Raw genomic sequence first — 22,826 nt, forward strand, 5'->3', positions numbered from 1 at the left:
GGCTTTTCCTGATATAAGAACTACTCAGAAATCAAATTTGGACTTGAAAATACTTTTTTGATCAAAATGAGCCCCAAAGATGACAGAAAGTAGCAGGTAATACTTGGAATTTTGCCATTCGTCTTGGTTTGTTAATAAAGATGATTTTGCAGATTCACAAATCAGGAAGACTAGCAAATATAATACAGCATCTTTTGAATTCGGCTTCATTGTTTATTGTTAGTTGTTGTTATTTTTTAATCTCAAGCTGTCTCTCGAGCCTCATCACTTAATTCTTTTTGGCTTTCCTTTTTTGTTTCAAAAGCTGTATTCACCTCTTGTTAAGAGAGCAGCCATGGACCCTGTCCCCAGTCGGTGTTGCCTAGGACATTGCTACTTCTCCTTTTATGGTGAAAAATAGCACCTCCTCTATTTGCAGGAGCAGAAGCTGGGGAAGGTGACATGGTCATGATGGTGGCGAGCAGGCGGGGCAGAAGCGGGCAGGACTGACTTGAATAGGTGGATCTTTATGGCGCTTTAAAAATGTTTCCCCTCTGGACATTGAATAGAGCTCCCGCAGGGATATTTTATTTACACAGAAATGAAATTGGAACTTGGTATGAAAACTCATCAGCTAAACTGAACATGATGTAAAAACTTGAGCATTCGGGTCCCGGGTAGATCACAGTTGGAGAGGTGCCCCTTGAGGAGCCCTGGAGAAAGGGCTTCCCAGCCAGTCCGTGGATTGGCTGCATCCAAACCAGTTAGAACTGCATATCCCCAGACTCCTGCAAGGGCTGGTCGGACCTGAATCGAGGAGGAGCCCGGGAATCTGCATTTTTATTGTGTATCCCTCCCTCCATTGGATTGCACTTAGGTAGCTGCCTTAGTTCGTTGGGGCTGTAATAACAAAATACTACAGGCTGGGTAGCTTATAAACAACAGGAATTTATTTCTCAGTTTGGAGGCTGGAAGCTGGAGATCAGGGTGCCATCAAGGCTGGGTTCTGATGAGAGCCCTCTTCCAGATTGCAGACTTCTCTTTGTGTCCTCGCAAGGGGCAAGGGAGCTCTCTGGGGTCGCTTTTATAAGGGCAGTAATCCCATTCCTGAGGGCTCTGCCCTCATGACCTAATCACCTCCCAGAGTCCTCCCAATAGCATCACCTTGAGCATTTCAACATATGAATTGTGGGATGTGGCGGGCGGGGGGGGGGGGGGGGGGGGGGGCGGGGCATGACACTGGACATGACACAGTCCAACCATACCAGTAGGGAATCATTTGGAATTTTCCTCAGTGTTAGCCAGATTCTCTCATAAATCAGTGTCTTTAGAATAATGTCTCAGGATTGCAGAAGGCACAGGTGCAGAACCTCCCACTGCGTGGGGTGGCTACTGCCCAAGGTCAGCTGTGTGTTAGTGGGGGCCAAGCTGAGTGCCCCAAAGCCTCTGGGTCCTCGGTACTGCTCAGAACCACCCCTGCTTAAAGATTCCAAAAGGAATCCTCTGAACTCATCTACCCCGCCATCAGGAAACTCTGATACCGAACCTGAGCCTTGTTGCGAGGCTGGCACCCGATCCCGTGTCTCCTCACCAGAAAGGACAGGTCGCAGGGCTCCTGCTTCTGTGTGAGGTTGCTTTGTCTACTCAATGGACTTATCCAGTCAGCCCGGAGTCTTCTCTTGGCTGGGCAAATCCACTTCCTATTGCTTTCCAAAACCAGGATCATCCTGGTTGTCTTAGTCAATAAATACCCATTCATGAATATTTATCAGGCTCCTACTGTGTGCTGTATTTTAGGCTCGAAAGATACCAAGGAACAAGAGAAATAAGGCCCTGTCCCAATAGGGCCACCATGCTGCTCACATCAGTATGGTCTGCCCACTGGTCTCATAGATCATTTACACCAACATCCAGAATGTCCCCATTTTTGTTGACTTAACATTTTGTTTGCTTTGTGTTGTCTTCTGTAAAACCGAGCTAAGAAACAATGACTTTTCACGGATGGTTTCAGAAAACATCAGTGACTATTGGCATTGGCTCTGCCCATCTGAGAAGCTTTATCAGCTCCTCGCTTCGGCTCTCAGGAAGGCCGTCTTTACTGAAGATTTTAGGTAAACTTTAGAACAGTTGGCTTTCTGTTTAGATGTCTTTGGTCTATCACTTAGAAAGAATTTATTTTGCTTTGGCCTCTGTTCCTTCCTGGCTCCTAAAAAGCAACTTATTTTTTTTTCCCCATCAACCTTTCCATGTATTTAAAATGAGGCTGAAACTTTAACCTCATATTGCTTTCTCAAAGCTCAGAAAGAGTTTAGAATTTTAGTGCTGACATTTTGTTGGCCCTTTTTCAGTTGCATGGCTTTCAGCCCTCAATTTTCTATCTGGGTGAGGTTTATGGGTAGAATTTCAGAGGGCTCTGGAGAGAAAGAGGGGGAAGCTCCATTAAGGATAGAAAGTAAAAGGGTAGATTTCACATAAAGAAGATGATAATTTGTGTGTATTGTTTTTCCAAAATGTGATACCCAGATCACTGGTGGTAGACAAAATGTTTTAGTTGGACTATCACTGGTCTTATTTTATTATAATATATTTAACTTGACTAATCATGGCAAATAATACTGGTTTTTCACTTATGACTTCATGTTTCATTTCATAACAAGCTTATTTAAATAAAAAACAAAAAATATATCATCATACAGATGGTGCATGGATACGATAAAAATAATAAAGTGGGTACACAAATGATGGAGTTTTGGGAAACACTGGTTAAGTGAATGCCAGGAGCAAGTGTCTTGTAGGAAAGCTCCCAGCCCTGCAAGGTGCACACCCCTCACCCTCAGAAAGCAGGAAGCTCGTGGAGGTGAACTTTGACTTGCAACAGAACATAAATTATCGGTATCTGCCAATGTGGGGATCAGAATTGGCCACCCCACAATGTGTCTCTTTGCCTTACCTTGATTATTTTTAAGAACAAAAGACTCTGAAAGAAACTTTGATCTTCCCCCGACTGCCTAGAAAAATTTAAAATAAAAGTCTGTTCCCAGGACCGGCCATCACCTCAGATAACTCTGGGTATCAGGTAGACTGGGAGGATCCTGGCTAAGCCCACTCTTATCAAAGTTCTGTCTACCAAACATTTGCTTTTCCATTTCCATGTGAATTGCCTTCCTCCCCTTGGAAGCCCCCAAAGCACTCCCCCCCCCCCCAACATCCTCCTTTGCCTTTAGCTGAGGAGGGCATTTAAGATGAGAACCTCTGCCATTTTGGCTAGTTGCTCAGTTTTCCTGGGTCTCTCCCATGTACACGTGTTATAAAGCTTTGTTTGATTTTCTCCTGTTATTCTGTCTCATATCGATTTAATTTGTAGCCCAGCCAGAAGGACCCAGTGGGTGGAGGAAATGTTCTTCCTCCTCTACACCAGCCATGCCAGAGTAGCAAGCTATGAATGTTTCCTTTAACCACTTATTGAGTGTCTACTCTGGAAAAGGAAATAACTCACGTTTAAGCCTAGGGGAGGCAGAGAACCCCAGGTGGAACGTTACAGTGAGAGACTCAGGAGAGTACACGAGCCTTACAGGAGAAGCAGTTTGGTCTCCTGCCCGGAGTCAGAGAGCAGGAAGGCAGGACACAGGCAGCAGGCCCTCTGGCAGAAGTTCCCCGCTGATTTTATTACAGACAACAGTTGCTGTCGGATGATGATAAGCAAGAACCTCAAGCGTAGCCGTCTCTTAATGATAATGAAAGTTTGGAAGTACTTATAACCATTGTTAGTTTTTTTTTCTTTCATGTATGAAAACCATGAAGCAAAAACTAAATGGAAGAGAAAGCCATTTCCCTTATTTATCTTTGAAATAGATTCTAGAAATAAAATTGTAATTTCATTCCTTTTCCCACCATGTTTTAACAGTATTGGGTGCAGCAGCAAAAATCCTTCTGAGCTGTGGTCCCCTTCTGGGTCCTCACACCCCCCCAGCCTCCACCCCACCCCCTCCCTGACCCACCCCTCCCTCGCCCTTCCTCTTTGCCTTTGATAGAATTCCTTAGTAACCTGACACCAAAATTCACCGTCCAACCACAGTCGTCCCCATCCCTGAGAACCAAAAGGCTGCTTCCAGGATGAGGGCTCACATTCTCCTGGCTCTCTGGCAGAGGTTGTAGAGGAGCCCTCACCAGCATCTGGATTTTGTGTGTAGAGCTGATGGGAAAGTCTATTAAAGAGATAAAAACAAAGCAGACTGGACCTGTGCTACAGAGCCAAACCACACATTCTAATACACAGTTAGGTGGCATGTAAAAGCTAAGATCACCTAATCCTCCAGTCACCAATTATTCTTGTTCTAAAAATCGTATCTTTTAGATTTTTCTTTTGCTTTCACAGGATAAATGAATAGCTGTACTCAATATCTGAGTGTTGAGTTTCTGCTTAGAACAGGCAAGAAAACTCAACTCGTGTCCTTAGCTTGAGTTTACTCATCTCTACAGACCTGGTCACAGCTGTCACTGTAGAGAGACCCTCACCTCCCACTCCTTTCCTGCCCCCATCTGCTGCTGGGACCATCTTATTTAGAGCAGAGCTCTGAAGGATTAAAGATAAATTCCCCAAGTGTTGAAATCTCAGTACTAGATGGAGACAGTACTTAAGCTGATAGGAGGGTATGACTTGGCCACTTATTTGGGGAAACACTCTGTAAAAGTAGCACATGGTGTTATCATGGGAAGTGCATATATCAACATGGATCTGGATTTAGACCCAAGACCCAACACTTTCAAGTTGAGTGACCTTGGAAAAACTTTGACCTTGGACAAAGACTAAATAAACTATGTAATCTTTCTGATTTTCAGTTTCCCTTCTGGAAAAAGAAGATACTAACTGGGTTGTGTTGAGGCTTAACAGAGAAGAAGAGGCCTTCCCACAGGTCTCTGCCCTCTCTACCTCAGCCCCCAGGGGTCTGTGTCTTTCAGTCTCTCTTCTTTCCTTTCATTTGTCCCTTTTTGCTCCATGTTTGGTTTTTTTATTCTTCAAATAACTGCAATATAAAACTGAAGAATATTTTAAAATATTGGTATTGATCAAATACGTTTATATCTTCTTTTTTATTAATCTTTAAAATCACTTTCTTTTTGAAATGCTCCACGTCCAAAAGCAAAAATCAATGGCTTTTTAAAAACATTTCTGTTTCGGGGGCTGGTAGTGGGGTTGGCTTTGACCTCTTGTAAGTGAATGGCCTTTATAACTAAAGAGTTTTTACACCTTGGTGTAGAAATTGGCCTATCTTGAGGGATTTTTCTGGCTTCAGGGCCAAAATCACAGCTTGCCTTGAGATAGTTCTGTAATCTCTCTGTTCATGTCAGGTTCGTGGTGTGTAGAATGTGGAAGTATTAATATTTGCTTAGGGTAAGGTAGCACTGGACCAGAGGTCGGCTCTGCCAGGGTAGGATAGAAGAAAGCGTGGCAGCAACGTAGACAAGAGGCAATGCAGGGACCCCAAGGTTCTGCGAGAGCAGAAATCTAATCTGATCCGGGACCTTGGACCTGGCTCGGACAGTATAGGGTCTTCCCAGAGGTCCTCACATTATCCTGTGGGATCTGGTCAGCCCAGAATCATCATGAAACAGTGGTTTCAGGGACACCTGGTCTTATCACAATCGCTTTAGACAATTTATGTCTCATTTTTCTGCAGTTGTCTGTGATATAAGACCTACGGGGGAAAACTGACTTCTCAAGTTTGTTCCATTCATTCTTTTCTTTAGCCATTTTTTGAGAGTCAGCGATGTAGCAGGCACAGTGTTTGTGGTCCCCAAATGAGTGAATCCCAAGCCCTACCCTTACTGGACTAAGGGTGTAGTGAAAGACATATCTGCAAACAAGCAGTTAGGGGATGTGCTCCCCTGGGGTGTCCACAGGGACTTTGAGAGCCCAAAGGGGACAGGCCTGACTGTGGGGAGGGTGGAGGGCAAGAAACTTCCTGCAGGCGAGGTGGTATTTGTGGTGAACCTTGAAGGCCAGGGCATCGGCAGCCTGGCTCCTCACCCCAACTCTGCGTTTGCATTGTTCCCTGACTCACAGCCAGTTTCCTCATCTCAGACATGGGAACACAGCACCCACCTTGCCTGCCTCTGGAGGTGGCAGTGAGAGGACAGTGAGGCTGCTCAGGAAGACGCTCACTGTCTGAAGGTTCTTCCTTGGGCCCCAGCAGTGTGCACCTGCAAGATGCTGGGTCTGCCAGGGTCCTTTTGGTCACGACCCTGACTTTCTTCTCTGACAATAGAGACTGTCATTGGAGTCTGATTGAATAACTGCTCGTCTTTCTCTTGCTAATGGTGTGGCCTTGTGGAGATGACTTAACCAATCTGAACCCCAGGTTTCTCATCTGTTAAATAAAGAGGATAATAAGAGTACATACGTCGTAGGGTAGTTGTGAGGATTAAGGGAGATAGTTTGTATAGAATACCTGGCACGTAGTGATGACTCTAATATTTGCCATTATTGGGACTGGAGGAGTAAGCCAGAATCAGGATAAGGCTCCTGTGCTGCCACTTTTTGGGCTGTTCCTGCCATGGTCGAAGTCATTGCTACCCACCTAGCAAGCGGGGTGGTTGACAGAGGAAGACTTGCCCCGTTTTCCCATGTTGTGAATAGTGCAGTTAGTTGAGATTGGATGAATTCTTTATCACCATCATGTATTCAAAAAATTCTGGAATATTATTCAGGCCTTAAATAGGAAGGAAATCTTGTCACATGCTACGTCATGAATGAAACTGGAGGACATTATGCTGAGTGAAATGAGCCAGTCACAAAAAAGACAAATACTCTATGATTCCACTTATATGAGGTATTTAGAGTAGTCAAACTCCTAGAGACAAAAAGTGGAATGGTGGTTACCAGGGGCTGGGGAGAGGGAGGGATGGGGACTTGTTAAAGGGTATGGAGTTTCATTTCTGCAGGATGAAAATTGTTCTGGAGATTGATTGCACGACGGTGTGCGTGTACTTCTGAACTGTACACCTAAAGTGATTAAGATGGTAAATTTTGTTGTGTGTATTTTACCACAATTACAATACGTTTTAAAAAGCTTATTAGGCATGTACCAAGTGTCAGGCATTATACCTGGCACAAGGAGAGACAATGTGAGTAAAACCAAACATGGACCCTGTCTCCCCTTATGGAACTTACAGGCTGGTGGGGGAGACACATGTTAAACAGAGAATGACATTAATGGGCAAAAATGCAGCTGGAACAGGTGCTTCAAAGAGAAGTTCATGGTACCGTGAGAACCTAGAGTACAGGGCCTTGACCTCGTTGAGAGGCCAGGCTGAGAACAAAGGTGAGCAGGAGGAAGGAAGACCATTCCAGGAATGTGCAGAGCATGAGCAAAGGCTGAGAGAAGGGATGGTCTGAGAAGGCCAGTGTGGCTGGAGCACGGAGGGTGCAAGAAAGTGTGTTGTGAGAAGAGGCTGGTGGAGGTGAGGGGCCGGAACCATGGCCTTGTTGGCCACAGTCAGGCCTTTTATCTTTCTTCCTGAGCAGAGTGGGAAGCCACTGAGGGTTTGGAGCTAAGGATGGGGAGATAGACAGAAAATCGGGTTTGTGTTTTGAAAAGATCAATCTGAAGGAACGTTTTTTTCTTATGAGGAAAAATCTTATGAATTACTAAGAGTTGTCTCAATTATCCACAGGGAAAAATCGAATGAGTCCCGTAAGTGTTTCTCAAGGCCCTAATGTTTATAGGACCTGGGAGCAGTACAAATGGAGACCCACATCCCAAAAGTCTAAATATTATCAATGTGTCCCATCCTCTTACCATGACAAATATGTCTCTATAACTAAAATGTCAAAAAAAGATGTGTACAACTAGGGTTTTTATATGACTAAGACTTGGCACAGTATCAAAGACGATTGAATTTAACTGTGATTGCACTGTGTGGGTGTTATGATGATCAACAAAATGTGGATAAGTAATGAAATAAAGATTTTATAATTAATAAATCATTTCCTCTTGCCTAATTTTTTGCCCTTGTAGTAAAATCACTAATTATGTTGTTTTAATTAAAATTTTTCACGTAATTTGTGTTCCTTTGACAGAAATTCTGAGTTAGATGACTTTTCTTTTTGTGTAACAGCTTTATTGAAATATAATTCAGGTACCACACAATTCACCCATTTGAAGTGTACACCTTTTCTTGAATCATTTTTGTTCTGAGCTAGTTTCTTTCTTTTTTTTTTAATAAGAAGTTTATTTATTTATTTATTTTGAGGAAGATTAGCCCTGAGCTAACATCTACTGCCAATCCTCCTCTTTTTGCTGAGGAAGATTGGCCCTGAGCTAACATCTGTGCCCATCTTCCTCTACTTTCTATGTGGGACGCCTACCACAGCATAGCTTGCCAAGCGGTGCCATGTCCACACCTGGGATCTGAACCCGCAAACCCCGGGCCACCGAAGTGGAACGTGCACACTTAACCTCTGTGCCACCGGGCCAGCCCCTGAGCTAGTTTCTTATTAATTTCAATTTAAAGAAACTTTGTCCTGCTGAGGACATATCAACCTGAATTGTTAAAATTCTTAAAGCAATACTTAGATTTGAAAATGAACCATGAATACAACATGGTGTTTCAAATATGGTAATGGGATCTCATACAATAAATTCTTTTTTTTATTGAGATACAATTGACATATAGCATTATATTAGTTTCAGGCACAATAAATAATCACAGAAAATATTAGAAAATATTTTAATTCCATCATATAAATCTCTATCACTTATACTACCACTTTAACTGACTTTTCAAGCAATGTTTCAATCTAATATTAATGTGAAGCCCTGGCATCATATTTCACACACGTTATAGCTGGACATCTATACAAATTTAAGAGCAGTAGGAATGTTGTGATTTTGTAAAGTGTTCCGCGCCTGCCATGTGCAAGTGTTGAGTTTGGAGGACCTTCTAGACTATGAATTGGAATATGAGGAAGTACAAGGATGTAGACACTTGGCACAACTGAGGAACAGTGCTTCATTGTGCAGAGATCACTTGTATTCACACGTCTGGAAGGAAGCAATTGCCCAGTTAATCAGCCTTTTCTCTTGTGCACGTGTTCCTGCTGCGGGACTCCTCCCTGCGCGCTGAAGCAGCCTCCATAACTCCCACTGTCCGCGTTGGCAGCAGGGAAACTCGCAAAGATTAGGCTTTCAGACAAAACTGACAATTGTCTTGAAGACTTAGGGCAAGGCATGTGGGGAAGCAATTCCCTGGGGCCTAAATGGCGTTAGTCACAAGAGCTGATGTTTAGGATTACTCCAAGTGACAGAGACACTCATGTGTCTTTAATGAAGTGTGTGTGTATGTGTGTGAGAGAGAGATATTTGAGGCCTAAAGTGAAAGGTCTTAGGTAAGGACCCCTCTGCCACGGGTTTAGGATGGTACTGCCCTACAACCTAAAACTGCATAAGCTTTTGGCAGACCCTTTCCAAGTCCACCCCATCAACCTGTTCATGGTGTTATGGATCAACTCTGCCAGGAGGACCCTTCTCGATGTGTTCCTTTTGAAGGCCGCTGACTGTTTTTCACTTGTTTTATCTTACAGGAACAGGTGAAAGTGGCAAAAGCACCTTTATCAAGCAAATGAGAATCATCCATGGATCTGGTTACAGCGATGAAGACAGAAAGGGGTTCACGAAGCTGGTTTACCAAAATATCTTCACCGCCATGCAAGCCATGATCAGAGCCATGGACACCCTGAGGATCCAGTATGTGTGTGAGCAGAATGAGGTAAAGCGCCTCTGGGGCGTTGGCCCTCGTTGGGAATGGGTGCTCTCCTCCTCAGTTAGCATGTGTCCGAACAAAAAGATTTACCGAGTGCTTTGGACGGAGGCCAAAAGAAGCTCTTGAGCAAAAACTCCGGAGGAGTGTGATGAATTTCGTTAGCCCAGCAGTCTTGTTTCTGCACGAGTTCCATCCTGTGGGGGCGTGGTGCTACCCTGTGCGCGGGGATGCAGAAATGTGGGCAGTCATTTAAGTTGCTTATTTCAGGTGCTGAGAATAGGAAGACATGCATTTTCTCTTTCAGCTGAGATATCCAGTGAATTTCTTCATTGGAGTAATGGAGACTGGGTTTACAATGGCCAACTTTTCAAGAATTCCCAGTGTTAGGAAATACTTTCACAAATGCCCTGCAGACTACTCAGAGAAAGCAGTGGGTTTTGTTTATCTGTTTTGGGAGCTAGCCCTTCTTGGGAGCTAACGGATCATTTATGAGAGTAATGCTTATGTCCCAGCTAGCAATGGACCCTGATAAAGTAATGATATCAAGCTGCCATTTGCTTTCCTCTAACCACTGGTTATTTAAAATACAAATCTGGTTAAGACCATAGGAAAATTATGAGGTAGGAGGGTGGGAAGATGAGGCAGATAAAATTTTACGTGGTATATTGGAATGCAAATCCATAGGAAAATACAATGTCTGAGTTCATTAAGAATCTACATTAGAAATATAATTTATTTAAAATAATTGACACCAAGTTACAATATGACATAATGGTAAAAAGAAAAGTTCTAAGATGAGTCTCCCATGGATCTGTTAAAAAGAATTTAGCTGCTAAAATGCCATAATTGCATGTGTTTTAGTATGGACCCCAAAGACAGCTTTACCATGAACTTGTGGCACCTATATGCACGTATATTTTACAGAGATGATATACAAAGAGTTTCAAACCAATCAGTCTACATTTCTTATTACTCAGTGACTGGATTACATAGGAAAACACAGCATGCACCAGATTTAGACTTATCTTTACATCGTGTCTGCAGCCTCATGTCTTTACCACCATTTCCTTGCAGTCTTGAAGAAATGAAGGAATGCGCCTTGCCTACAGCTTCAACCCTCAACAGTGTTATGCTGAAAAGTGTGTGTCTGTGTGTGGGGGGGCATTAGCCTTTAGTATCTGGTGCCAAGTAATGTGAGAGGTGCATGCTGAGCCATTGGGAGATTCTAGAAGTGAGTGTGATGATTCTTTACACACTCGTTTTGAGTACATGCATTATATCTCTTTGAACATGTACAATTCTTTTAAAATCATCCTGTACAAGATATTTTAAAAATTAGGCCATCTGTGGAAATTTAAGACTATTTCAGAGAAGAGGTATGTCAGGAACATCCTTGCAGTGATTTTAGTTCATCTGTTGTAAAATGCATTTTGTTTCCCACTCATAGTAGGGTGACGGAGGAAAGCTCAGAATTTACGGTGGATTTGTAAACAGACTATTGGGAAGAAAAGGCTCAAGTGTAAGTCAGTTCTGCTTACCTTGGCAACATGTGTGTGTAAAAGCCAATCAGATTTAGTAATCAAGGTCTCTGGGTTTTTGTTTTGGTTGGTTTCCCTCAAGGTCTTCCAGAGGTACTCTGAGTTTATATTTTAAACAAAAGGGTTTTGTGGGGTTTGACATTCCACCACTTTCTCCTTTTCTTTGGATCTTTATTCTTTTTCCTAAGGCCATGTCCACTTGCCCACTAATCTGTATTAGGTTCCTACAGCTGCTGTAGCAAACGAACTCAAACTGGGTGGCTTAGAACAGAAATTTATTCTTTCCAAGTTCTGAAGGCTAGAAGTCCAAAACCAAGGTTGATTGGCTCGAGCTGGAGGCTCTGAGGAAGCCCAGTCCATGCTTCTCTTCCAGCTTCTGGTGGTTGCTATAATCCTTGGCTTCTTTGGCTTGTAGATGCAGTCACTTCAGTCCCTGCCTCTGTCGTCACATGGACTTCTCTCCCATGCGTCTGTATTCACACGGCATTCTTCTCTGTGTCTGTGTCCAAATTTTCTTCTTCTTATAAGGACACCAGTCATTGGATTATGGCCCACCCTGATCCTATATGACCTCATCATAACTTGATTACATCTGCAAAGACCCTATTTCCAAGTAAAGTTACTTTCTGAGGTTTGGGTTTGCATGAATTTCAAGGGGATGCTATCTATCCCAGTATAGTCTGCCCTCTGTTCCTCCCCATTCGTGTCCATCCCACAAGCATAATATATTCACCCCATTCCGATAGCCCCAAAAGTCTGTTCCTGTTCCAGCATCAACTCTAAGTCTCAAATCTAATCTAAGTATCAGCTCAAAAGGTCCCAAATCTCATCATTGAAGTCATCTAAGTAAGGCATGACTGAAGCCCTGGGTATGGTCCATCCTGGGGCAGAATTCCTCTCCTTCCACAGTCCTGTGAAACTGGGAAATAGGTCAATTGTACCTCCTGTCTCCTCCTCATTTGCTGGATCTGGCTCCATTCTGAAAGCGTTCTCTCTTTCTACTTCAGTTACCTACATTTATGCCTCATAAACTTCCTCTTATCCCTCAAACACAAGCCTGGGATGAACAACATGCTGAAATGGCTTAAGGAGAGGCCGAAGATTGAGTGGAAAGTACACTGGATTAGTTCCCAAAAATCTGGGCTCCGCTCATGACTCCCCTGTGGGTCTTGGGCAGCAGTCAGTAACTTTTTCTGTAAAGGCCAGAGAGTAAGTATGTTTGGCATTGAGGGCTATGCAGTCTCTGTCTGCAGAAGCAGCCATAGGCGACGTGTAAACCAACAAGTGGGGCTCGCTTGTAAACTCTGTTTGCAAAATGTAAAAGCTATTCTTAACTCATGGGCCATAGGAAAACAGGCCACAAGTGGATTTAGTCCATGGGCTGCTGACCTTAGTCCTAGGGGAAGCCATGCAGCCTCTCTGATCGTGCGTTTCTCCATCTGCTGAGTGCAGACAACACTTGCTCTGTCTCGTTCATAAGCCAGCATGGGCAAAAGGAAGTGCTTTACAAACTAAATGACACTAGAGAAATAGAAGGTTATTATTGGGGCAAGTTCAAAACCCAAAAATGAACTCATTGTTTCTTCTTTTAGTTGTTTAGGTTATCTTCATTCATTCCTTCTCCATTGTTTTCTGAATACTTTTCTCCGTGGGCTAGTCCTGATTCCAAACGTGAAACTAACAAACTACCATGCAGAGGTCATAAAATGATAAAATGATTAGTGTTCCAGTAGCATTAAGTAATTACTTTAAGCATCATGATATATGCTTTCTTTACAAAGTGTTGCATCACTTGAAACAATTGATTAGTTAAGTCAGGGATGAACAAAACTTGAATTTGCTTTTATTTTCACAGTGGTGCCATCCTTCCCTCACTTCTTATTGCTGAGTATTTATTTTCATTATCTGATTTTTTTTAGATCTGGGAGCAGTTTCTAACATGTCTGTAGAAAAGAATTAAAAGCAATTTTAGAGAGTTTTATTTTAAATGTTGGTGATATTATTGCTCAGCTAGCTTGTTGAAAATCTTTGCCTATTACTTAACAGGCTGCGTATGAAAGGAAATTTATCTGAAATTTAGTTCAGCATTTGGTTTCTAACCAACGTGTTTTTTCAATTAAGATATAGCCTTGACGATTGTTTTCTTATACCTTGTCTGCTTTTTTTTTTAAAGAAATGATTCATAGGTATTTGCTCGCTCTGTCAATAAGCCTTAATTTTTATGACTGTCTCTCAAGAGTGTCGTCTGAGCACATATCAGAATTTATGACTCCTTGAATAAATAGTACAAAGGCATTTGCTCAGTGGCAGGCTTCCTAAATCCAAGTTAGCTGATAACTCGTGTTCACTAGCCCTGATTTCCCTGAAGCAGGAGAGCTTCATATGTTTTGCTGTTTGCAGTGTCTTGCACTTGTGAAATTCTCATTACAGGCCCATCCTGCGGTGAAGGAAATCTTCCTGACCCCCTTAACGCTTCTGCAGAATCTGCTTGCATGATTTAGACAGAGTTCCCCAGGGGCAAAGGACCACCCTGCTTGACTTCTCAAAAGCCTTTTAGTTCCATATGCTGTGATCCCTAGAAGAATGAGTGAGGCCTCCAGGTTCTTGGGGCAGCTGACCTCTGCTTCTTCCCTGCCCTCCTGCTTCTAGGAGCTCTTCACTGCGCTGGGGTCACGTCGTGTTTGCATGTAACTTACGCAAACTTGATTGCAAGGGCTTATCGCAAAAACAAAAAGAGAATTTTGAAAAAGGAGAGTTAAACAGTAAGAGGAGTGTTTTGCCTGCTATTCCACTCCAAGTACCTAATTAGAATTCAATGTTTCTAGAGGTGTGAGATCTGAAATTCCCTTCAAAAAGCGTCCTACTCTTCCATTACAAGCTTTTGCTGAATTCCAAGTTGCACTTGAGACGGTGGGCTTGGGCCATCTAGACAACCACAGCTCTGGAAAGGCTGAATTTGGGGGGTTTCATCCCAAGGCCTCTGCTGGTTCTGTCTGAAGTTTTTCAGGTCCTACGTTTGGGTAAATGGATGCCTTTGTCATCAGTTCCCTGCAGTGTCTTGAGTTTCAGGCCCCCAGTTCCCCTTCTCCTGACTTCTGGGTTTATCAGGCATAGGACATCTGAAAGAATGGTTCCCAGTCTTGGCTGCACCCTGGAATCACCTGGGGGCTTTGCTGCTGCCGCCCAGGGTACCACCCTGGAGAGTCAGCGCTCATGCAGCTCAGAATGCAGCCTGAGCTCTGGACTGACTCATAAGAGCTTCCCAGCTGGTTCTGATTAGGCAGCTAAAGGTTGAGGACCCCTGATATGTGCCTGAACATTATTTGGAGGTGTTCAGTCTGGATTCTAATTTCTATCCAGCTTTCTATAGCAGGGAGGGAGACTTCTGGTAATCTTTTCCATGGAATGACTTAATTAATCTCCACCCAAAGGTACATTGAGTGGCCAGCATTGAGGCTGTTTGTTTTGTTCAGCCATGCTGGGCCGCCTTGGTGAGACGGTGATAGAAGTCTTGACAGCATCTCCAGGTAACGTTTTGCAATTCAGGGCAGATTCTGTGATTTTTTTCTTTTGAGTCCTCAGGAGCATAGCACAGCATCATGCCCAAAGCTTCCAGGGATGGGGCTGGGGGCTGGGGAGAGGAAGGAGCTGCATTTTATTCTCTGGAGGTCGCATCAGTGGGCCTTTTCGCCCTCCTTTTCTACTGTTGCTACGTGAAAATGATGATTTAATCAGTAAAGAATCAGAGATGCAGGATATATTGATAACATGCCCAAGGTATAGATTTTGTTTATAAGAGAAATACCTTACAATTTTGTTTTGTGAGTAGAGACATTGCATCAAGAAATTAAATAGTTACGGGCCGGCTCCGTGGCCGAGTGGTTAAGTTCACGCGCTCCGCTGTGGCGGCCCAGGGTTTGGATCCTGGGCGTGGACATGGAACCACTCGTCAGGCCAGGTTGGGGTGGCGTCCCACATCCCACAACTAGAAGGACCTGCAACTAAGATATACAACTGTGTACAGCAGGGGGTTTGGGGAGATAAAGCAGAAAAAAAAAAAAAGATTGGCAACAGTTGTTAGCCCAGGTGCCAATCCTTAAAAAAAAAAGAAGATTGGCAATAGTTGTTAGCCTAGGTGCCAATCTTAAAAAAAAAAAGAAATTAAATAGTTATATATTTTCACTCATCATTAATAGATATTTTTATTTATTGAGATGGTAATTCACTAGGTATAAAACTTAAACATCAAATATCCAACTTCACATTTAAGCAATAAAGTCTAGTATTTATGGGGCAGGATCACAGGAGATTACATTTTTTAACACCAAAAAGAGCTTTGATAATGTCTCACATCTGTATATATATAATTCTTCCAGCTTAACTTTTCATTCCCAGAAAGCAGCAGGCTGAAGTTCCAGAAGGATCTGTTAAACACTTGTATGAGGAAATCAGGCACAGAGAAGTGAAAATGGTCAATTTATGTCACTTTTTATAGAAGAGTTTCTCAGCACTTGAAGTATTTTAAGACCCTTTAATTTTTAAAACATCTGTTTACATCTATTTTTCATTCCGACTTCCTCATCCAATTTGAAATGTCAGATTCTGCCTGAGCCTCTGGGAACAGGGAGGCCAATGTTCAGACTTTGGCTGTAGCCCAGGGTTGCTGGTTCTCTGGCAAATGTTAAACTCAGGCTTTCTTCCCGTATCCTATTAGAGAGTAAAAATCACGTGGTATGTTTTTCTCCTTACTAAGAATTTGGAGTTCTAGCTAGTGTCACAACCACAACAACAACAAATTCTCCACTAAAATCCTAAACTGGAGCTTTTCCATTTATCCCAATAGTTCTCTGATTAAACATTGTTTACTTTAGTGTGAAAATTATTATAATCAGAGCTTGAGATGTAAGAGTTTGGAAAATAGGAAAGAATAGGATGGAGAAAGAACTGGTTTCCTCTTTAATCACCATCACAACTAAATCTGACCACTCACTGCTTTTCCACATCGCTTGGGAGTTGAGGAAGGTTTGGGGCCAATGATGAATAATGAGACTGATTTCACCATTGGAATATTAATTTCTTCGCCTACCTCAAGGCTAGGTGTGAACCTGACACATCCAAAGAAATGCTTTTAAAAATCTGGTGGAAAAGAGAAATCTCACAAAGTTACAAACAATCCAGAAACTAGTGTGACCGTTGGTCTATTTGAACATCTATTCATCCATCCAACATACGTGAAATATTTGCCTTGAGTCTTTTAAATTGCATCCAACTTTGTTTCTCTCCTGAAATATAAAGGGGAACATGGGAAACACCCTTAAGATTCAGAACTCTTTAATAATCTCCAGAATCGTCATCAGTGATGCTAGTGAAATTCTTCTTAGATCTGAAGTCCTTCACAACTTGCTTTCTCCTCACGGCTGCACTTGCTTTTTCTGATGGTAGAGAGGTAACAGGTGTGTCAGTGCTGCTCTCCTCTCTGACCTGCCTTCTCTGAACACCTAGTTCCTTCACTGATGAATGAATGCCGTGAAGATGTGCCAACAGTAGATTACTCCCTTGGGTTTGTTTGGGAGTCCTGCCAAGGGAATCATATCTTCATCTAGCATTATTGAATTTAGAGGCAGACTTTCTCATTAACTGGTTAATAAATTCTGCCATATTATCTTAGGCAAAATATTCTACAAAGTCTCCTCTCTGTATTGAAAGCTTTTTCTTAGGTGGGGGCTCAAATTGGATATAGTAACTAATCCGATAGAAATAAATTATTAAAAGGTGTGTGTGTGTGTGTGTATGTGTGTGTGTTTACAAGTAAATCTGCTTTTAGAGTAAAAACCATATTCATTAGAACCAGAACAGATGGCTTTTTTCCCTGATGCTTCTTTTTGGAAGCTCACGTGTTTTCAGGGGGCATTGAGATACAGCATCTCATGTACTTCGTCTTGATTTCTGACACCTAGAGTCTGTTGTGTTTAATTAAGAATGATCTAGAGTACTGTCAAATAGCTTTCACATTGTTACTATTGCTTGCTATTTTCCCTAAATCAAATTACAAATATTTTGGCACTTTCTGTCTATAATTAGAAGTAAAGACGCGGGCACATTAGTTTAAGTTGGCCATTTACTGGATCTGGTTAGGACATTGTTTCCTTTTTTGGTGTGTGAGTGTATAATTTATTAAGGGTAGAAAGATAACTGGTTTTTCTAGATTCTCAAAAAAAGAAAGACACTTCTTCTCTTTTAGTCATTTAAACAGTTAAGGTGGAGTTAGTCGCAAAAAGGTTGGGGATGATAGGAATGACTCTGTTTATATTTTGGGTGCCTCAAAGTTTGCTCTTTTCCTTTTGTATGAGAGCCCCAGAAGTGGTTGCATGATGGCATGTGAGGGAGACCATCATGGCTGATCAGAGGCTTCCAATTCCCCCCAAGGCCCTGAACTTCTCCCCGTTCTAATTGTGTCTCTGCTTTGTGTTGACATGGAAGCTCTTCCCTGTTGAGTTGTGTGGAGGCTTCACTTTGGGGTTTCATCCATATTCTCATCATCATGATCATCATGATTTGGATCAGTTGATGTGTAGAGCCCTAACAATGTTAGTAATTACCCCAGACAACAGTCTTTCTTTCCAAGGTCAGGTTAGCTCTTGGTGTACTAGAATGAAACAGTAGCTGACATAAAATTGAATTTCTGCCCTGCCCTTCCTGTCAGTTACTCCTTAACAGCCTTGGGCAGATCACCAAAGCTCTCAGTGTTTTCATTCCCTTCCTCAATTGAGGCTCTGTTGGCCCCTGGTGATATTACAAAATTTAAGCATATGGGTAACCTACCTTCAGAAGCAAAAAAATCATATTTTGCTGTGTCCTGAACAGGCTACTTTTTTCACCAAAGTTTTTTTTATTGCTTTATTTTATTATTACCTTCCTAGTTAGTAAGACACTACATCAAGTACAATGTTATATATAATATATAAATATAGACTTTTTATTTCATATAATCCAGGATGTTTTTTTTCAGATACAGTACAGATTACTAGCTGAGAACCAGAAAGACACATACACCAGACTTACAATGAGGAAATCATGTTCCAGAATGTGTGTCATTTGTAGATGTGTCCTTACCCCCTTCCTGAGGATAGTAGCAATTTTTAGGTTTTTAATACTTATTTATTTTTGAATTAATGAGTGAATGAGTGGCCCTCCTTCCTGCAGATGCTGGCATTCACATCACCGGCTACTTTCATGTATCACCCTGAGAACGAGCATCTATGGACAGGAACAGCCCTCACAGAAATCTTGGGTCAAAATGGCAAAAAGATGAGGCAGAATTCATGTAATGTCTTTCAAGTTGCTTGATTTATTTTAATGTTTGTTTCTTTGTTTTAAATGACAAGGTTAAAGGATTGGAGCTATTTCTGGTGATTTCTTCACTTCCTCACTCAAAGAGATAAGTCCAGGCTGGACCAGGCAGTTGGTAGGCTCTGGCTGTCCACAGATCTGAGTCTATCCAGACGATGGGCTTTGTTTTAAGGGAAACCAAGAGCTTGTCTTTTCGAATTATGCTGTTCACTTTCTTAATTACAAGGGACAAGTCATCAGTGTTTCTCTCCACAGTGCTCCCAGGACACATGCCACATGCCTCCGTTAGTGCTTGTCGCTCTCCGTGGCGTGAAGCCGTCACGTGGCTGTCTCTCCCAGCTCACTCTGAGCTCCTCAAAGGCAATGCTGTGTTCGCGTCTGTTTCCTCCAGCTCTCAGACTAAGGCGTTCCCCCAAAAAAGAGAAAAAAGCTACTTTTTGAATTCTAGGTGGACAGCTTCAGAAATCTCAAGTTGTTACGTTATAGTTTTGGCATTAAAAGAAAAAAAAACAAAATCCACCCAATAACACAGACCAAACAGGCTTTTTGCTTTTTTTTTCTTCGAGCATCATGGCTGTTGGCAGCAGCATCTCTGCTGCTCTGCTGCTCGCTCGTTCAGCTCTGACCATAGTGACCTCCTCTCTTTTGGCCCAGTATTTATGACGCTCCTTCAAGTCCATGGCTCTGTGCACACTCTTCTTTCTGCTCTTTCCTTCTCCCTTTGCCTAGCCAAGTCTTTCTTGGCCTCCTCTAGAACAGAAGCTCCGTGAAGGCCAAGGACCATGTCTGCTTTTACACATCTTTGCCTGACGTGGAGACAGGCCAGTTTGCCAAGAGCCTACCCAGTGAAGAACTAATTTCTAGGGCAAAGGAATTTAATTTTTTTATGAGCCCACACAGGTGATCTTAGGGCCATATTCTGGCTTTGTCTGAACTTGTCTCTGACACCATCCAGCCTCTTCTGCTCTCCCTGTTGGATTATGGTTTCTGGCATATTCCATGCCTCTCTGTTTGCTCATGTTCTCCATCTGTTGGAACCTCCTAACACCCATTCCCTCTGCACTCATAAATACCTAACTTCACTCATTCATCTCGAATAAGGCATCCAGTACGATAGCCAACTTTCTTTGACAGTCTCCCCCTCCCATCATCTCTGGAGTTAGGCAGTCTTCCCAGTGTGCCTACAATACCTTGCATTTACTGTATGACTTTATAATTCTTTATGCATCTCTCTCACCTCAGACTAGGAGTTCTTTGAGACTGGCAACCATGATCTGTTCATCTCTGCAACCCTTTGGGCTCAGTAATTGTTAGTGAAGTGACATTAAAAATTAGAACCTTGTGTGAAGATAATATCATAAATCCAAAGCTGTCTGAGAGCCTTGTCTAGGTGGTTGAAATCCACAACCTCAGAGGATTATTGAGCTGTTCTTTCGCATGATATATTTTTGTCCCCTTACTTTTGAGATTGTGATACTAGGCAGAAAGGAACACAGAGTCTACATGGCCGTATTTTCCTTTTTCCAAAGGCATATTTGGCAATTTGAAATATTGCTTCTGAGTTGCAGGATAATGAAGAAGACTTGTATGGTCATAGGGCTCAAAATCCAGTGGAGGAAGCTTGGGACTGGCCACGGTCAGTGTTTGAGACGTGCTTGGTGAACTGTAGATGTACTCTGCCGGTGAAAGGTAGGTCAGCAGCGATGACGCTCTTCAAGCTGAATCACCAGGCAGCTGTTTTGGAAGCCCACAGGGCCAAAAACTGGTGCTGTAGGGAAGAATGGCTTGTTTATAAGCTAGAAGAGAGATTCAGTAAATAATACCATCTTCACTAACCACGTTCTAAAGTAATTGAGAAATAAGACAGAGAAGTAAGGCATATGGTGACCAAGATATCATGGTTGTTAGTGCCAAATCTAAGGGTAGAGAATGTGGCTCATAACTGAGTGATGTGACCTTTCTAACACTGAACCCAGAATGTGACAGACTTACCCATAAGGTCATCATTAGCTCTGGAAGACCCCAGGCCTCACCCCCAGGAGCACAGAAGAGAGGAAGAGCGAAGGCCAGGAGGGTCAACCAACTGGCATTCCTCCACATGGAGAGTGTTGAGTGTGTCACCTGTGTCATAGCAGTTATCATGGCACACCTCTTCCCATGCTTAGTTAGCTCCCTAAGGGTGAGGACTGTATGTACTCCTGGGCACTAGAACAAGTGTGAATCTGTGCCAGGCTTTATCGAAGAGATACCATTTTATCCCAAACAATTCTTCAGTGTGGGTACTGTCAGTTTCCCCCAATTCAGAGATATGGAAACTGAGGTTTATGGGGGTTAAATAATGTCCCCATGATCACACAGATGTTACATGTCAGAGCTGGAAACTGAACCCCGTGGGCGTGACTTCCCAGGCTGAGATGTTAAGCATGATGCGTCAAGCTTCCCCATAGGTAACATAAGGTCACGTGCAGAGGGAGGTCTTGGGTCATCATTTAAAGGCTTGAGTATGAAAGCAGTAAATGATATGAAAGGAGGATTCTCTGTCTCGAAATCTCTATTCCTGGCCACTTTCATTAATCCTTTCTCCCTGGCTGGGATCCAGCTAGCTCATACAACTGTCAGTGCTATCTCTATCAACATTTACACAAAAGAGTCATGCAAAAAAAAAAAAGAGAGAAATATAAGGATTAGTGCATCCGTTGGATGAAGTCTGAGGACTGAAGAGCTTTCTGTTAAGTAGATTTGAAACAGTTGTATGGAGAATGTTTTTTTATTTCCCTAGAAGAGAGAAGTAAACAAGTCAGAGATGATTTCAAATTTATTTTGCAAATTGAAACAATCAAAACATGACAATGACCTTCAAACCAGTGCCAGAGAGTCAGGAAAGATCAAATAAAACCTGAGGAGTATGTTCTGATAGTGATGTAAATGGGACTCTTTTTAGCTTCGGTATTCTGCCTGGATTATGTCTCAAGTGCAGTTATAAGTTTTAATTCGCTTCAACCCAATCTATTCAGACTTCCAGACCTGCTCAAGAATTTGGTTTAATTCAGTTGGAAAAAACATAAGAGAAAGAAGATGGATGTGAGCATCATCTCTCTCATGTCTCCAAAAAGGCACACACACACACACACGTTGTACCTCCAAGTTCTCTCTCAGTGAGGAGTGGTCCCTGATTCCCAGTGCCTTTCCATGAGCTGGTGCGTGGAGAATGGTGTTCTTCTGTTTTCTATGCAGCTGTAGGAACACTTTGATGGACACTCTTGGGGTCAAAGAGTAAGATCTGTTTTGGGGAGTAAAGTAGGGATTAGAAGTGTGCCTTTGTGGCTAGTCAGCTGGATAACTTGGGCAAGTTACTGGCCCTCTCTGAACCTGCTTCCTTGCTTGTAAAATCAGGGAACTGGCCTAGATGACCTTTAACTTTCCAAACTATAGAGGAATGGAGGGCCCATCTTAGAATTGGGGAATAATAAAATGAGGACATCGTGGGATTTCATAAGATTATGATCAGCTTGGGAAGGTGCTTTTAGCCTCTATTCCCTCCTGCCTTAAAAAATAAACTTTTTTGAGGTAAGATTATGTCTGATGCCCTGTGATGTGGGGGCCTGAGATTCAAGTCTACAGGGCAACTCTCACATGGAGACAGTTTGGCCCCTTCCTGACTTAGACTAGTTCTGAGAGCATCTCCCCTTCCCCCCAAGGGCTGGACTGCTTCATCGCTTATCAAATAACCCTAGAATCCTAGAACATCTCCAGACAGGATGACTTCTCACTCCATCCTCCCTTCTCTCTGCGGATACTTTTCAACCCAACTCCCTACATGTCTGTTCTGGGAGCTGCCTCCTAATAATATCCTAGGAGCCTGATATAGAAAGGGCCAAAGGGAACATTCCATCTCTGTCTCCCTGGCTGTCCCAGGGGCATCTTGGGTCACGAATGGAGGCTTGCTCCTTGGTGAGGTGCCCAGAGGCCATTGACTGGGAACCAAACCTAAATGTGCAACAGGACCCCTCTGAGGACAGTGTGCTTTGGCGTAAGGACCACAGGATATTCCCACCGTGTTCAGGCTCATCTGTTTAAGTGTTATTAAAGATTCTTGGTTAATATTGAAATAAAGCACATTCTGTCTAAAGTTCTGCGAAGTAAAAACCCTAAAATATCACTCCAATGAGAATATATTCAAAGGGAGATTCATCCTGA

At 42.7% G+C, this 22,826-nt stretch overlaps 1 protein-coding gene across 1 annotated transcript in view; it reads left to right on the top strand.

The window, feature by feature from the left end:
• Nucleotides 1-22,826, top strand: part of GNA14 (G protein subunit alpha 14) — a 162,280-nt gene that overhangs the window by 81,681 nt on the left and 57,773 nt on the right. The window contains exon 2 of the mRNA XM_008524021.2: nucleotides 9,563-9,747. Coding sequence (XP_008522243.1) covers nucleotides 9,563-9,747 — 185 coding nt within the window. The remainder of the gene's footprint in view (nucleotides 1-9,562; nucleotides 9,748-22,826) is intronic.

Source organism: Equus przewalskii, chromosome 22, assembly GCF_037783145.1.
Source record: "Equus przewalskii isolate Varuska chromosome 22, EquPr2, whole genome shotgun sequence".
In the NCBI taxonomy this organism is placed as follows: domain Eukaryota; kingdom Metazoa; phylum Chordata; class Mammalia; order Perissodactyla; family Equidae; genus Equus; species Equus przewalskii.